The sequence below is a fragment of the Microtus pennsylvanicus genome, chromosome 3 (genome assembly GCF_037038515.1).
Source record: "Microtus pennsylvanicus isolate mMicPen1 chromosome 3, mMicPen1.hap1, whole genome shotgun sequence".
Lineage (NCBI taxonomy): Eukaryota > Metazoa > Chordata > Mammalia > Rodentia > Cricetidae > Microtus > Microtus pennsylvanicus.
The window spans coordinates 56,899,817-56,917,902 of record NC_134581.1 but is presented as its reverse complement, the minus strand read 5'-3'; the positions used below and the strand labels follow the sequence as shown (position 1 = coordinate 56,917,902).

General features: G+C 51.5%; 1 protein-coding gene across 2 annotated transcripts in view; it reads right to left on the bottom strand.

Moving 5' to 3' along the window:
* Positions 1-17,786, bottom strand: part of Smad3 (SMAD family member 3) — a 109,226-nt gene extending 91,440 nt beyond the window's left edge. Inside the window, exon 1 of one of the 2 annotated variants that reach the window (XR_012910001.1) lies at positions 17,087-17,443. Coding sequence is in view for 1 of the 2 variants with exons in the window: in XM_075965548.1 (XP_075821663.1) it covers positions 17,087-17,292 (206 nt within the window). In the remaining variant the exon portion in view is untranslated. Of the gene's footprint in view, positions 1-17,086 lie in introns of both variants that reach the window. The other variant, XM_075965548.1, reaches the window with a different exon arrangement.
* Positions 17,787-18,086: the final 300 nt, after the last annotated feature.

Here is an 18,086-nt window from a genome sequence, read left to right as displayed (position 1 = left end):
ACAACTAACTTCCTGCTCATCAACAGGCAACGGCAAGCATCTGAAGCTGATGGTCCACGGCGTGGTTACATCAAAGGTTGGGGGCCCCAGACACAGCTCCCCATATGCCACTGCACCGTGTGTGGTCAACCTGCACCAGTAACTTCAGAACCAGGGCTTACAAAACAAAAGCGGTCTCACACCGGGATAACCTAGCTGGGATCCACGGTGACGGTCACCTGGCCACTGCTCTTGGGAACCTGAGAATTTTCAAGGGAAACAGTTCTTCGGGTCCCAGGCCCACGTTCAAAGGTCCATCTCTATGTCAGAGTCTGCAGTGTGACAACTGAGCTTCTGCATGCCACCCTAGCAACTCCACTTGTGGGGTCAGTAATGGTAACTCTTTTTAAACCATCGAAGGGACTGGGGTAAATAACTCCGTGGATGGGATGTATGTTGCACAAGCAGGAGGGCCTGAGTTCAAATCCCCACCATCCACATGAAGACGCAGGCACAGTGGCACACCTGTAATCCTTGTGCTGGGAGGTAGAAACGGGTGGATCTTAGAGGGTGGGGTAGGTCAGTCAATCGAGGGACCTGGCGAAGTCCAGGTCCAGTGAGAGGCTGTGTCTTAAAAGAATAAAGAGCAACAGAGGAAGATACCAGCCTCCAGCCTCCACAGGCGCATACAGACAGACAGCACTCGCTCACAGCTGCATGTGCTCGTGCGCGCACACACACACACACACACACACACACACACACACACAAAGGGGGGGGGGGAGAGCGCGCCCAAACAGCGATTCAGTCAAGCAAGAAAAAGAGAGGCATCTTGAAACATCTTGAATTAGCTTTAAGATACTCCCTGGGGTCCCAACTTATCACAACTCCTAGATCAATATGAAAATAAAAGGTGAAGGCTTGGGACAGGGACAGGTTGTTTGCAGCTGACCTCGAGACCACCTCCACTGTGAAAAGATTGGAGGCATTCTGCTACAGAGGGCTCTGCCATGTGTGATGGTAGGAACTCTGCTTTGACCAACGCAACACTTACAGGTTTCCATCGCCAAGAGTATGGTTTTAGGAGATGGCACAGAGCAACCTGGAGACACGTGGGACGCTGCTAGCTTAGAGCATGACTGGCTAGCCTAACTGTGAGTGACTCCGAAGCAGGAACCAATCCTCAGGAACCTCTAGACAACTCCCTCCCCGGGGAAGGAGCTTTGGGCATGGTACCTGCCCCCACTGCAAATGCTAAGGCAGGCTTTATCTTCCCTCAGAGGAAAAGGAGAAGCTGAGCAACAGGTGAAGACAGATATCTGAACTGCCTTAGGGGACCTGGCTTTGGGTCACAAAAAAAAAAAAAAAGCATAGCCCTTGGGCACAGTCTTCAGAGGTGAGAGATCCCTCTGGTCCTCCTTTCTGTCTTGTCTCCTAAGACCCAACTAAAGCCTTCAATCTTCTCAGGATGCCGTCAGCTGCCTGCTAGGTGCTCTGAGTACCAGAGTGCATCTCCCCCTTGACTGCAAAAACAGGCGATGGGACCAAGCACCTAAGTTCTTGCCCGTGCTGTCCACAGGAAGCACACACACACAGATGAGCCTGGGAGTCCACTCAAGGAGACTACGAGTCAACAAGTTTTAACTAAGAAGTACCTAGCGGAGAGCTGAAGAGATGGCTCAGCAGTTGAGAGCACTGCCTGTTCTCCCAGCGGGCCCTGGCTTGGCTGTCAGCACCCACATGGCAGCTCTCAGATGTATGTAACTCTAAGATCTGACACCCTCACACAGACATGCATGCAAGCAAAACACCAATGCATGTAAAATAAATAAATTATTATAAAGAAGAAAGAAGAAAAAAGAAAGAAGTAGTAGTAGTACTTAGCAGGCCTGGTGTGGTGGCACAGCCTTTGATCCAGTGCTACGGAGGCAGAGGCAGGTAGATCTCTGCAAGTTCAAGTCCAGCCTGGTCTACAAAGTGAGTTCCAGGACAGCCAGGGCCATTAATGCCACACTAAGTGCCCTAGTGTATCCAAAGAGCTTGTTGACAATCCACTGTTGCTGCCACTAACTGTATGTAACATGACAGAGGCTTAATGACACATCTGGATTCCTTCCAGGATAGAGGCCCCTGGGGAGAGGCTCCTGGGGCTGTACATGTTTAAAGAAAATGATGTTCTCAACAGCTGTGTCCATCTGTGAACCAACACAAGACGATGCGATTCAAGGCCAGTGAGCTGAGGATGGCAGGCAGGGTGGAAGGACGAAGGCTCCTGAGTCCATCTGAGGACTGAACCTCACACCGGTGTGGAAGGGACAATGAGGCACTATACCTCCGAAGTTGTTCATGGGGTTTAGGACAGCTTCAGCCAAAAGCATACAGCAGGCCTGGCTGCATGGCAGAGTGGCGGATGGAGCAGAGGGAACGGGGGGGGGGGGGGGGGGGCCCTGGGCTAACTGCAGGCTCTAAGAACAAGTGCCAAGGGCCTCAGCTTAATATTCGCATATCAGTTTAGCCTCATCGGAAGGGCTCTTCCCTGTGCCAATTCTCCAACGAGCATAAGTAGTTACTATTCTGTGCCTCCACTCACTCCATACATGTGTCTGCAGGTGACTGAGAGAGAAAATCCAAATCGTTACATCTATGAGATGCCACAGAGCCACTGAGGGAGACAATGGGCACCTCAGAACTCACTGATGTTCTCCAATCAAGTGCTGACATCTTGTTTTTCTCATCCTATTACTGTCCCCTGTCCCCTGGGCTGTATTCCTATGAACTTAGACATGGGGGGCCGGGGGCTTGCCTGTGCAACGGTTTAAGAGTTAAGAGAATTCAAGGCTCTCCATAGTTGACCAGCAGGAAGATGAGCTTCAGACAATGGCAAAGGCAAATGCTGAGGAGGGAGGGGAGGGGAGGGGAGGGGAGGGGAGAGGAGGGGAGGGCAGGGAAGGGGAGGGGAGGGTGAGGAGTGGGGGAAGCCATGCTTTCCTACTGCTTGAACTCTACAGTACTCCCCTGGCACAGGCATCCATTACTCTGGGCACGTGCTCGACCCACAAGCCTGGCAACAGTGCATGTGCTGAGCTCAAAGAGAAAGAAAAGGCAAGCTTGGTGTTATTTTAATTCCTTCCTCGGCACCTTCCAAAATTCTGTAGCAGAAGGATGAGCCACTAAACTTCCGCCACTCCCAGCCAATAAACAGCAGTTTTAAAGCTCAGCTAACATGGAGCAGGGATGCCCTGTGTCCCCATAGACAACTCTGCTCCAGACCACTGAATGCCATTCCAGGGGCAGGAGGCCTCGTGGCAAGAAGCCCTGGGTTTGTAAAGGGCCTGGTAAGAGACACCCCTACTTCTGACCTCTCTATAATCCCCAAACTCCACCCCTTCCTCCTCTTGCCTCCATCCAGTCAGTATCACCCTAACTCAGCCAGTCCTGCCCTAGCACTGACCTCACCACATCGGGTTAGAGTCTGGGCCCGCTTCATAATACCTAAAGTTACCTACTTCAGGACCTCAGACCAGTCCCTTCCCCAGGCAGCACCTGATTACTTTAGAGTCACTCTGAGCAATAGCATGGGAACCGGCTGGTTCTCCCAGTGACTGTGGGGTACCACAGTCACTGGTGCAGAGGTGTGTGACTCAGGATGGCCACTCACTCAGATAAAACTACTATCTGGCTGTAATTATTAATGGCATAACCACAGTATGCTCTTAGAAATACCCAGAGGGGCCCAAAGAGATGACTCAACTCCTAGGGAGCACTTGCTGCTCTTGCAGAGGACACAGGTTCAGTTCCCAGCGCTCACACTGGGGGCCCACAACCATCTGTAACTCCAGTTCCAGGGGATCTGGTGCCCTCGTCTGACCCGCAGGCACCAGCAATGCATTTGATATACAGATCATGCAGGCAAAACACCCATACACATACAATAAAAAATTTTTAAATCACTTTTTTTTAAAAAAAAAAAAAAAGAAGAAATATCCAAAGTGGTTTGATGTATCACCCCAATTCTAAAAGGATGCATAAACCCATTTTCTGCCCATCCCTTTTCTTTCTTAAGGACTCTGGCTTTGATTTTCTCATTTGCAAACAATGCTAAAGTCTTATGGCTTTTCCCATCAGGATGCATAGGATGTTCCTCCTTGGTGACCGGGGGATAGAGGGCAGACAGCAGCAGTGATACTACTTAGATCTGACATGTCCCCACAGGCTCCTGTGTCTGGACACCTGCTCCCTTTCCCGGCTGGGGTGCAGTGTGACGAGGTTATAGACCTGGCTGGTGGGTGAGATCACTGCAGAGTGGGCCTTTGCGGACAACAGCCTGGCCCCGCTTCTGCTGTGCACCATGCTTCCTGGTTCGCCAAGGCATCAACAAGCTGAGCTGCAAGCTCCTCCACCACAGCCCAAGCTGCCCATGCCACCTATCTTCTCCACACGGAGGACCACATCCTTGACACAAACACCCTCGGTCTTCCCTAATGCTGCTTCTATCACAGCAACAAGAAAATGGCAGTCACAAGGGGGCGAGTCTCAGACACCCTAATTCCAAATCCTGCCTCAGCCTCCCCTACGTGAACACCAGGTCTCACTCATCCAGAGTGCTGAGACAAAGAGAGCCGGTGGCTGAGTCCTCACACCGGCAGCCAGCCCGTAGCCTGCGCTCTGTCCGTACACCACACAACAGAATAAGCTCACGGGAGATCGGGACGCCTGCACTAACAAGCCAACCATCCTCTGACAGGAACAAGAGCGACAGCTCAGCAGCTCTCTAAGATCAAGGCACAGGTGCCCACGGGCCCTGAGTTTAGACTCTCTTCAAGGTGCACGCTGCTCGTGGTTCCCTGCGGTCCCCATGAGAATCTGGGTGTGAACTTGGAAACCTGAAGCACTGTGCATGACAAAGTTGTGGGAGGTGACACGGCCTAACATGTTACTTCTCGCAAATGGCTCCACACAGAATACACGAATCTCTTTCATAAGCCTACGGCAGAAGCCCTGTCTCTCTCTGCTCAGTAGGACAGGGAGGCATTGGCACACAGTTACCGGTACCTTATGTGGAGAATCTGATATTCAAACGCAGGGCACCTCAGAGTTATGGGTGGCTCTGGACTCACCTGGATTTCTAGCAATGTCACACACTCACCAAGAAAAGAAAAGGAAAGGAAAAAGTCCGTGGACACAAAAGCTTATCTAAAAAAGACAAAACTAATCAACCCAGATTAGCAGCAATAGCAAGGGACTCACAACCGATAAGGTGAATTGTAGGTACTGTCCAGATATGCGATGGGATTTCTGTTTTTTCTTAGTGATAAAGGGAAATACTTGTTTAAACAAGTATTTTACTCTCTTGTTTTTTGTTTGCTTAGTGTATTTATTTTGTGTTTGGGTGTGTGTGCAGGCACAGGTATAGAGGTCAGATGATAGGAGTTGGCTTTCTCCCTCCCCCGTGTAGGTCTCTAGGGATCGAACTCAGGTCCTGAGTCTTAGCAGCAAGCATACCCCCACACCCCGCAGCTGAAATATCTCACCGCCCCCGCTCACATTTTTTTTTTAAACCAGGGCCTTCCTATGAAGTCCAGGTTGGCCTGGATCTCCTGGGTACCAGGCTTGTAGCTGGGCACCACCAGGCCTCGATTATCAGACACACTCATTAGGAGACAGCGCCTGTTTCTGATACACTGATAACATTCTGAGTCTACTGGGCAGTGTAGCAACGCTGGCTGGCTGCAGTGTGCTCTGGAATCGGAAACCTGGACTAGATAGCCAATAAATGTGGCATACCGGCCAGAGGCAGTCAGCTTAAAGGCTATGCACCAGGCCTAGGGAGCCACAGAGGGACCGTGCTCCTGCCTTACAGCTTTTGTGTAGGGAGCCTGGGCATCCACAGAGCCAGGAACATTCCCCCTCATTTCCCAAGGAACCCATGACATGAGTCATGGCTGATTACCTGAACGCTCACTCTGGAGCCTCCTGGCTGAACAAGGCGTCTTTGCTACTGACGGGCAAAACACTATTTCAACCTGCTCCAGACATAGCCTAGAGCTGTCCACATGGCGGTGTAAGGATTATGTCTCTGACCTGGATAACTAGGGCAGTAAACCTGCTGTTACTGGCCTCGAGGCCTGGGAAGAAAAGCAGGCGGGCAGTGGCTTTAGACACACACCATTCCTCTGCTCTAAAATCTGGACTTTACAGAGCAGGGCCCAGACGCGCCGAGCTTGGCTGACCCAAGCGCTTGGCACCAGCCTTCCCAACTCCTCTGGCCACTCCCACTTCCTTGCTCTAGCCACCCTGAGCTGCCCTGCCTTTCCCAGACACTGGCCCTCTCCTCGCTGTCTGGCCTGAACTCCAAGCCCAGGACACATCCATGAAGGCCCAGCTAGAGCATTTACCTCTTCTGCGAAACCTTCTGGTACTCGGAGGATGGCTGCTCTCCCTCTGGGCTCCTAAATAGCACTCTGCGGCCTTAAACAGACTGTTTCCCCTCGAGGGCCCTCGGTAGTTTTACTGGTCCTTATGTCCCTTTTGGCTTCTGGACAGTTCCCAGACAGGATTTCATTTCTGTGATCTGTGAGGCCCAACACGAAGTCAGTTCTCTAAAATTAAATGCACACTTAGGAGCCAGGCTCCCTGTTTGCTCTCAAGCCAGCCAGAGCCATGGGCAGCATTTTGCCCGCCTCAGCCTGAGTTCCAGGTGAGAAAACTCAAGTCCTGGCAATTTCTCCATAGTCCCCGTCACAGTGGGATGGGCCTAATCAAGCCATTTTACTGATCACCTGGTACTAACAGGCCTGCTACTAACACAGGTGGGCCTGTGTGCTGTACAGCATCCTCCAACGAGACAGCACAAGGAACAAACTAGACCAGACTGTCCAGGCAATCCAACCTTGGGAAACACCTTAGCATAACCCAGAGGTCCAGGTGGGAATTTAGGACTCTCTGACACCTTAGTTCCCAACGTGGAGACCCAGGAGAGCTAGCCCTGGGTCCCTCTGGAGATATCCTACACTTTAGATGTCTCATGTCCGCTGTGGCTATGTTCCATGCCACATCTCCCATTCCAGACAATTCTTTACCTAGGTCCCTGGCACCTTGTCTCCCATGTCCGTGCCTCTCAGAACACGGGCGGTCTGTGGTAGATCTGCCCTTAGACGATGGACCTGGGAGAGCAGCTGCGGGCATAACACAGGCCAGGCCTGCCCCTTGGCACGGCAGCTGCTCTGTCCCGTGAGGAAGAGCCTAACAGGAGGGCTGAACCTGGTTCGCTAAAGCCTGAGTTCCTTCTCCTCTGCTCCAGATGCAGTCAAAGGCCCCATGGCCCATGTCCAGGTCAGTCTGGAGCCACTAGCTTCTGGTAACAGCCAAGTCAGCTGCTGAGGTGAACTTCAGGAGGCCAGCCTTCCAGCCCTGCCCCCAAGAAAACACCAGCAACAATAAACATCAAGCACTTACAGGCAGCTATCAGGGACAAGCCTGTGAGTCACAGGGCTCTGCTTGGGGAGCTCGCCCATCCCCCACCCAGGAGCACTGATTCATCGAAGTTTGTTTTCGACGCTATTATTTTTAGTCAGGCAAACAATGCTTTAAACTGCCATAGAGAACGGGGGAGGGGAAGAGAGGGTCGCTGAAGAACATCAGCTACTTTTCTAATAGTCTACCAAGGCCTAAGCCAACAACCGGCACTTCTAGGCACTCTAGGGGTACAGGCATAGGGGTACATGAACTGCCATTTCTTCCCGAGGGTGACCTCTGAGACCAGGGATCTCCAGGCTCCCCTGCTGATGCCATCACCAAATTTCCTTCTTGAAAAAGAAAGAGAGCATTTACTGAGCACCTACGAGGCACAGTGAGCCACATACATGGGCTGGGTGTTTGCCCCCATCTTATCTTAGACATTATTTCATGTGAGGCTGGTGGTCCTTTTTTCCCCATCTTGTCAAATGGGAAAGTTGAAGTAGGTACATCCAGAGCATAGGTTCTATGCTGTCCTTTTCTCTGCTTTGTTTTTAACGTTCTGGCTGCTTCTCCTGCTCCACGGGTGATTTAAGACAAACGTTAGGAAACAGAGAAGGGGCCACCATACTTTGAGAGGTGCGGGGCCTCTACAGTCAGAGTCCAGGCAACCTAAAAATTTACACTCATGAGGCTTTGGAGCAGAGAGAGATCCAGTGTTCAGCCTCAGCACTCTGTAACTGGGGGTGGGGGCGGGGGAGACAGAAAGAAAAGGAAAGGGAAGGGAAGGGAAGGGAAGGGAAGGGAAGGGAAGGGAAGGGAAGGGAAGGGAAGGGAAGGGAAGGGAAGGGAAGGGAAAGGAAAGGAAAGGAAAGGAAAGGAAAGGAAAGGAAAGGAAAGGAAAGGAAAGGAAAGGAAAGGAAAGGGAAGGGAAGGGAGCTCTTTCTGGATCCATTACTCCACATTTGGGTTCAGCCCAGAGGTGATTTTTTAAGGAAAAAATGCCTTTTGGCATTTTTGAGCTGTGACAGCATCAAAACAGACCTTTAAAAAACACACACCCAAAAAGCATTACTATTGTTAAAAGCTTTAAAACACACACACAACAACAACAACAACAACAACAACATAGGGGCCCCTCTGAGCCATGACAAACTGGCTCCGCAATGGGCAATACAAGGCCTGGCAGAGAGAGCAAGCAGAGGCTAACGCGTTTCCAAGGCAAACCTGTGTGCTGCTTTCTAAACAGTACTCGCCCCAAACAAACGCCCAGCAGAGCCCAGCAGAGAGAGCACGGAGAACTTGCCAGATCTGAGTGGGGAAAGCCTTGGGACACAGAGAAAGAACAAACTCAGAGGAACTCGTTTTCCATTTCCTAGATGGGGTTCAAATTTGTACCCTCCCTGCTCACACAATGGTGGGGGGGCAATGTTTGTCTCAGTACAGACACTGGAAAATAAACAGAGGATGCTTCCGGGGTAAACACTGGCATGAGCAAACATTTCCACAGGTGTCTTCTAGAATGCCCACCTCTTGTCGTTAACCTTTTTTAGGCATCTCTGGTCATTAGTGTAAGTCAACTTCCTGCTCCAAGAATAGCCAAAAATAGCAACAAAGGCAGGCAAACTGCGCCCTGCATCTGAAGACGCACAGTCTCCCGGCTTCACTCTATGGTTGGGTATTTTTACATGCCTTTATAGCTCAGATTTACCGATGTAGACCCAAGTAGCAAGGAACCAGAAAGGGCAAGTAGAGAAGATAACCAAAATTAAAGATTGAATTATAGAGCTGTTTTTTCACTTTTGTAAATTAATTGGAACCGGACCGATAGAGTCTTGGAATAATAATTAAAGAAGATTCATGATTCAATTAATGAACTAGCTGTATGCCAAAAGAAAGAACTTCTAAAACAGGGCTAGTGAGATGGGTAACTGGTGCATAACACCAAGCATGACGACCTAGTTCGTTCCTCCAGGAATCTGCACGGGAGTAGAGAACCGATAAGTAGTCCTCTGACCTTCACTCCGGCACCTACGGCACGTGTGACCCCTCCATACACAACACAAAGACAACGCAATTCTAAAATGCCTTCAGAAACTCCTAGGATGCTTACATAAAAATCAAATCAGAGTCCTGAGATCCCTCCACCAGAGCTTGTCTACCTAGACAACCTGCCGCCTGAGAACACGAGAAACAAGAAAAATTGAGTGACCTGCCCCAGGTAACACAGCAAATCAAGGGAAAGGTCCAGAACCACCCGTGTCTGCCATGCCCACTTGCCAAACAACCTGTGACCAAGCGCATTAAGTTTTCTTCGATAGCATTTGTGCAGCCTGCTAAACAAACTTTCAGCCCGGTCCAGAATTAGCCAAACTTCTTCATTAATAGGCTTCCACTGTGTTTTCTGTTTAAACTGAGTCTCTCTGTCAAAACATTGTGTAGCAGTGCGCTACTGTGGCAGGCAGCTGTTGGCAGCAGGGGCTCAGATCCACCACAGAGGACAGAGGCGCTTGTCCTGCAGATATGTTATTTCTCACACTGTTAATTAAGTCAACACAGAATAATGTGTGCTTTCTCTCTCTCCTCCCCCCCCCCCCCAAGAGCACGCACGCGCACACGCACACATCACACACACACACACAGAGTCAGCTTTGTCAGGAGTTAATACATCTCAGAGTTTGAGGGGATTGGTTTCTTAGCACCAAGCAAAGGTTATTTACAAATTAGCTAAAGATAAACACACACAACGGTCTTACAACTCCCAAGAAGCCACATTTAACCAGCTGGCAAATGGGAAGCTGCGGACCGGAAGGAAGGAGCTGGCCTTCTTCCTTATCATGTACCTGTCACCCAGTGCGGGGAATGAGCACCTGGCAGGTGCGCCGAAAGAAAACAGAACAATAAACTGGACAAGGTCTTCTAGAATCTTCTCTGTTCTAGAAACCACACTCCTGGACTGAGGAGAGATCTCAGGAAGCAAAGGCGTTTGTCACCAAGCCCGACAACCCGAATTTGATCTCCAGGTCCCACTTGGTAAAAGGAAACAACTGATTCTCCCAACTGTTCTCTGATACACCCATGCATGCCTGGGCACATGGGTACCTCATGCACAAATACATAAACAAAGGATCCCCATGGCAACGTACTACTGTTTCTAGGAACTACTGTGGGGAAAAGCTGGTCCCCTCCAACCCACACCAGCTTCAGGTTCCTCCCTGGGCCACATACACAGCAGGATCCTTCCCCCAGGTCTCAGCCCAAGAGCAACCTTCCAGCCAGCAAAACAACACTATTAGACATGGACTAGGGATAACAAGTGGGGCCATTTTCTTGTTTTTGGTTTTAACCAGCTGTCACAGTTAATCTTGATTGTCAAGTTGATGAGATTTGGAATCACTATGGAAACAAACCTCTGGATGTGTCTATAAGGGAATAATCCCTCAGTTGGGTTCACTGAGGTGAGAGGACCCACTCTAACTGTGGCATCAGGTGTCCTGGACTAAAGAGAAAGGAGAAATGAAGGGGGCCCCTGCATTCAGCTCTCTCTGCTTCCTGACTGTGGATGCCATGTCATCAGCCACTCCAAGCTCCTATTTCCCCTCCATGGTGGCTTTCCCACCACGATGAATTATCCCCTGAAACTGCGAGCCAAAATAAGCCCTTCCTCCCTTCAGCTGCTTTTTGTGGGAGTATTTGTGCAGTACCAAGAAAGACCGCTAATGTATCAGTCAGTCCAGCAGAGGAGATAAGATCAGAAGTTAACTAGCTACCCATGGCCCTGCTGCTTTGGGACTCTGACTCTTAAGAGGGGGCTTGTAGAAGCTGAAGATCTAGGGGGAATACCATAACAAAATAAAATCTCATTTCAAACGAGTAAGCCCTGACCAGTCCTATTTATTCCACAAAGAGGCACATGAAGAATAATTGCTGTACAGAGCACAAAATGGCATTAAAATCTCCTAATAAATTAATGAGTGGAAATTAATAAGTCATTCAGTCCATTAAATTGTGTTAATTTTACTTCCATTGTAATACAGCAGCAATCACAAATTTACATTATTAAGCCAATATTTATTTTTCAAAAACTCATTTTAATTAGATTCCTGATATGATAAGCTCAAACCTAATTCTCTCCATTTTCATCAACTTCTTGCATTTCTCATCAAAACTAAATGATGGCTCCACTCATCATTTTTTTTTCTATCATGAAAATGGTCATTTAAATGTTTATGTCCAGGGCCTTCAAGATGGCTCCGCAGGTAAATTCTCTGGCCATGCACCTGACGGCCTGAGTTCAAGGTGTGGAGCCCCTGGTAAGAGGAGAAAACTCCCAGAAGTTGTCCTCTGAGCTTCACACATGAGCTATGGTATGCAGGTATCCTCACTCAGCGCTCACACACAAACATAAACATTTTCAGAGGCTGGAAAGATAGCTAGGCTGCTGTGGCAGAAGATGGGAGTTAGGCTCCCAGCAGCAGGTTGGTTGGCTCACACTGCCTGCAACTCCATCTGGGGGAGAGAGGTGACGCTCCCTTCTGGTCTCTGGGGACACTGCACTGACATGCATATACACACATGCACATAAACAAAGTAGCTTCAAGTGTTTATATCCTTGCAAAGACTGCTTAAAGCTGGTCTACTAAAAGTTCCATTGTCTTTTCAGAAGCTGGGGTTCACATCCTGTGGCTAGCGTGTCATTTAGGGACACGAAAAGCCAAGTTGCACCAAAAGGAAAGGCTAAGCACTCACAGTCATCTGCTAGAGTCCCTGATCCCAGGAAGGAAACCTGAATTTCAGGTTTACAACACTAAGTTGTCTTTTACTTCAAAGAGAAAACACTTTAAACTTGGGTCCTAGGCAGTACTCAGCCCACAAGCACGGCTGTGCAGGTGACAGGTAAGAGATTCACGGCATCTGTCTGCTTGGCAAAAGTCAGAAGATGAAGATGTCATTCAAGACACAGGGCCTCGGGTCCCAACACACACACACACACACACATACACACACACACACGAAGTGCTTCAAGGGAATTGGGTAGAACTGAAGATCACACATAATGTTAGGCAAACACCAGTCTGAGACAGACATAGCACACTTTCTCTCATTTGCAGAATCTAGAGTTTTCCTTCTTTTAAGTAAGTACAAGATGAAAGAGAAGAGGGTCTACAAGGAAACCAGTGGGGAACAGGAGATCAGGGAGGGTAATGGGAGATAAATATGAGCAAAATACAAGACTTGAAAATGTCATAGTGAAATCTAGTTTGTACAACAAATAGACATTAATAATAATAATAAAGACAAGACCAGTTCCCATGGGCTTCCTGCAGTCAGTCCAGACTCCTCAGACCATGATCCCAACTTCACACACCTGCTCCCAACACAGAACACTGTGGAGCCCTCAACCGCCCTGGGAGCCCTGCATCTTGGGGTAGGAAGACTGAGCTCCAGGAATACAAGTGCCCAGGCACTGCCATCTCGAAAGGCCCTTGATAAGTAATTGAATAAGTTCCCATCAATGTGTGCTAAGGAAAGAAGACAAAACACACACATCTCCCCAGCACATTTGCAAACTCTTCTGGTCCCTCCTCTAACCCCGATTTCACAAGTGCAGACAGGAGGGCTCTGAAACCTGCTCGTCCCGAACCCATTCAAGTAGCAAAAGGCAGGTTCTGGACTGGCGAGATGTCTCAGGAAATAAAGATGATTGCCACCAAGCCTGGTGACCTGAGCTCCATATCCGGAACTCACATAGTGGAAGGAGAAAACCAACCCCTGCAAGCTGTCCTCTGGTTTCCCCCACACACAAACACACAAATACATTAATACAATAAAAATGATTTTAAAATGGCAGACCCAGAACCTGAATTCTAGGGAGGCTGAGGTTTATCTTTCCCCTGAGGAAACAGGTGGCTGTCACTGTTTACTATTCTACAGCTGTGGCTTCACATTTAAAATATTTATCATAAGCATCTTCCCCACCCCACCTCACCATTCTCCAAAAGTCCCTCTATCTTTTCAAATGTATCTCTGCATCCTTCCCCAGGAGAACTTAGAACACTGACTCAGAGACTAAAGGGCATGGGTCTGGTTAATATCACCTCATACACAAAAACAAGGCCTGATCACAGATGGAGAGTAAAATGTTGTCTGCAACATATATGGGTCCCAACATCCAGCCCCAAGCTGCGAGGGTCAAATTTCCCCCCCAACCAGAGAATGCTAAATGACACTTGGGTCAGCCCTCTAGTCAGCTAGCTCCCCTGTGTCCTGCAGCCCCTATCGGATGGGCTGCCTGGACGGCAGCTGGGAGTAGGCTTGCTGCCTGCCGATGGTTTACAGAGGGTGGAGGCCTCAGGTGCAGAGACCTACAGGGCATCATCTATAGCCTTGGTGTTTGTCCGCAGAAGCCTGAGAAAGCTGCGGTACAGGTGGAGATACTTTTCCTCTCTCCACCAGTTGAGGGTAGCCGAGCAACATTCCTAAGGGCCCCAGGAGGAGGTCACACTACAAAGGGGGTGAACAAAGAGGTAGGAGATGCTCCCTCTGAGACCTACTTCACTTCTCCAATTTTCTCTGGGCTTGATGCTCTGTTGTAAGAGAGCCTAAGATAACTTTCTAAACCAGCAATATCTTTAGCATGGTCCAGCTGGAAACAACTCACTGAGCCATGGACCACACACCGTAGTGTGAGCTGCGGTTGCCTGCGGGGAAAGGAGGCTAAGGTGCCCCTGCTGCTGAGCGCGCTCTCAGAGGCAGATGCTTCACCTACCCGTGTAGGAACTGGAGAGGAGGACACCTGTGGCTCCTCTCAGGCTTTCAAGCAGTGGACTGCTGGTGTGGAACTCACCCAAGCTCTGCCCCACGCCTGTCAGATCTGAGATGCCCTGCTCTCCCCTTTGTGGCGTAAGATCAAATTCCTACACCTCATCCCTCCAGATTGTATCACTCCAGCTCTCCGGGTCATTCAAATCGCCTAAAGCTGGGGGAACCAACCTGGCATGTGGCAGACAGCGACCACAGCCAAACGGTGCCTCTGCTGCTCAAGATGTCCACTCCATATCTCAGACTGAGAGTCGTCAAAGCCGGGCTCCAGATTTGACAGAATGTGCTGAAGCACCCAGTGTCCCCGCCTCCTGCCCCACACGAAGCGGGTGACTAAGTCACACACTTTCCTTTGTCTACTTTCCAAAGCCCTAGTTCTCAAAGACAGCAATGTGACAAGCAACACGCAACCCTGGGGCTTAGCAGCCACCGGGATAGTGCTAGCATGAAGCCAGCTAGTCGCCTCCCCAAGCCGTGGCCTTTAGCTTTCTGCCCATGGCCAAAACAGCAGCAGCTGTTGCCAAGGGAGACAGCGTGACCCAGAGGCGTGGGCACAAAATCCAGGGATGGAAATCCACCTTTGTCTGGATCCACCCAAGCAACTGGGGCTCTCTAGTTGAGAAGAGAGGAAAGAAAACAATCCCAGAGCTAGGAGTGTGTAGGTCAGGAGCAGAGGGCTTGCCTAACACGTCAGAAGCCTTAGGTTCAATCCTCAGTGCAACCAAAGAACCAACCAACCAAAACCCTGCTTCCACACCCCACCTTCTAGGTGCACGCTGAAGATGCCTAGCCCTAGAAGGTCCAGGTGGTGTGAGGGTGGTCAGCCTGAACTCTCAGAAGCACACAAACCTCCAACTGTCCCGGGCTGGGAAGGGCTGCAAGGGAAAGCAAGGTCAGAAGGCAAATGCAGGCTAAGGAAAACAGCCTCTCCTCTAAGATGCCACCAGCCCAAAGATTAATCGAGAACCCTCCAGATGGAGCTCCACTGCCCACCCCGGATAAGGATGCTTCTGGTTCCCAGGGTCCAAAAGAGCCTGGGGAAAAGGGTATGCTAGACCCAGTCTTAAGTTTTCCCTCTCTCCTGTGAAGTTCCATCTGGTTCAAAGTCAAAATCATTTTAGACCTGGTTGCCGTTTCTGTTTCCCAGCTCTGCCTTCTCCCCGGCCTTCGCCGGGCCATTTGACCGTGCCTTGTTCACTATGAAACACCCTACACAGCTGTTTCGTAAATGATATCACTCTGAGGGGGGGCTCAAATCATAAAGCAATCGGTCTGGGTGCACCCGGGCATATTAGGAAAAGGCCATTTCTCAGGATCTGACAGAGACCTGAGACTCAACCATCCCACTTTATCAAAAGGCTAAAGAAGAATGAAGAACCGAACCGGAGCTAAAACCCAGGTGCCTCTGACCACCACACCCCCACCACCTCCCCTAAAGCCAGCTGGCAGAGGCTCACAGGCCAAGTGTTCTTCCCAGACTGCCTTCCCTCCCCCTTTGTTGATAGGATCCACCCACCCAGGTTTGGGGGTTGGTTTTGTGTTGTGTTTTTTTTTTTTTAAACTATTTTTTAGGCAGGCATTCCCACCATATGTGGTGTTTATTTTCAGGGAAGGCTGACCCTGGGTTTCTGTGGACAGATGTTGCTTTGTGTCTTACTGTCAGGGCTGGCAGCACATACACAGCTGCCTTGAGCAGGTGGCCAAGGATGGAGGCCACCCTGGCCCAGAAGGACGATGACCTCTCTGTCTTAGGCCATGGGAGCTATCTCTCCATTTCTCTGCAGCCTAGGACAAACCTCCACCCCCACCACCAAACATTCCCACCTGTCCCTCCTCTGGAATCAATCTTTAAAGGTGTCTTGAGAAGTGGAGACAGAAGGCTAAGGTGCCCTCACCCCAATTTCCAGGCGCGGTTATGCTCTGGGGAGGCCCTGGGAGTGAAGTCACTGACCCCTTCCATCAGCCATCTGTGAACTCCCGCCGGACTCCTCTAGCCCGACGGGAAGGATAAAGGAGGTCAGGACAGATGGCAAAGCGTTTTGGGAAAAGAGGGCTCTACAGGAATGCAGGGACGATGGGAGGCCAGCTCTGGGGTGTTTTGTTGTCTGTCTGGAGCTGCCTGCTCGGTTCTCGGCACCCGCAAACTCTCGATTAAAACGATGGCAAAAAAGGCAGGGGTGGGGTGAGAAGAGGGAATGCCCCTACTTTCTGCCACTTGTTTCTCCCGCTTCAAAGTCGGTGCTTTGCTCTGCAACTAAGTGCGTGCGTGCATGCGTGCACAGGGGGTGGGAGGCTGGCACAACCAAATCTAAAAATACTCGATAAAAATGCTAATCCCAAGGCAAAGAAAGAGCGAAGAAGGAATCTGTCAATCAGCGGGCTCCCGCTCCTCACCCACAGCTGTACCGACTGCATTCCTGTAGAGGAAGAAAAGTGGGGGAACAGAGCTGAAGAAAAAAGAAAGGGACACACGCCACCACCTCCACGAGCGCGGGGCGGGAGGCGGCGGCGGAGGAGGGGCTCGGCCGGCAGAGCCGAACAAAGCGGGGCCTCTACTTGGAGCCCAAAGCACGGAGAGTGGGGGGCCAAGCTCAGCAGCACCCCTGCTGCCCGGAGGCGGCTAGCGATCTTTGAGGTCTGGATGCCAGAGTGCCGCATGGAAGCCTGGGCTCTGAGCCTGGGCAAATCCGAAGAAGGTTTTGTTTGGGGTCCCTCCACCCACTGCCTGTCCCCTACACTAACGCGCGCGCACACACGCATACCCCCTCCCTCTCCACCCAGGCCGCCCTAGGGGGCTGGGCCGGCGCGCCCCGCTGCTCCGGACCCCCACCTGGGGATGGTAATGCACTTGGTGTTCACGTTCTGCGTGGTGATGGCCTTCTCCAGCTCGTCCAGCTGCCCGGTCTTCTTGAGCTTCTTCACCAAGCTCTTGACCGCCTTCTCACACCACTTCTCCTCCTGCCCATTCTGCTCGCCCTTCTTCCAGCCCAGCAGGCGCTTCACGATCGGGGGGGTGAAGGGCAGGATGGACGACATGGCTGGCACGGGAGGGTCACCGGCGCCCCCGGCGGGACTGGGCGCACTGGGGACGCCGGGGGCGCACAGGGGCAGCTCGGCCCGCGCCGCGCCCGAAACTTCGCGTCTAACTCTGCAGAACTTGCCCCGGCTTCTGGGCCGGGGCCGCGGCGCTGCAGCTGCGGGGATCAGGAGCACTACGGCGCCCGAGCAGCTCCACGAGGACCGACGAATTGACGGGCAGGCCCCGGGCGCGCGGGGCGGAGGCGGCGGCCGCGAGACTCGGAGTGGCAGTAGAAAGTTTGGGTTTCCGCACGGGGTAGCTGTTTGGGTGCCGCCTCCGGGAAGGAAAGTCCAACCCCCAGCCAAACTTGCTGGCCTGGCTGGCTCTGGTGAGAAGATCCCTCCGCCTCTGCAGCCCTCCTCCTTCTGCTCCTCCTCCTCCCCTGCGATCGCCTCCTCGCAGGGCCGGCCAGAGCCGTGCTGCCGCGCTCCCGGCTCCTCTCCCGCCCGCTCCCAAGTCTACGTTTCACGCAGCTCCGCGTGCAGCCTCCTTCCCAGCGCTGTCGCCGCCCCCTCGCCGCCGGGGCTCCCCGCTCCTCCCCCGCGCCCTGCTCCGGGGAGGACCCACGGCCTTCCCCGCCCCGCGCCGCCAAGCGCGCCCACGTGGGCCACCGGGCACGGCGGCCGTCACCTCTGCCAAGTGCCGCGGGACCGGACTCCTGGGGACTCGCCGCCCTCAAAACGCTCAGAGGCAGTTGCAGGGACTAGAGAGGGTTAGACTCGCAGGGAACAGGCGTGTGCCCCCTAGGGCT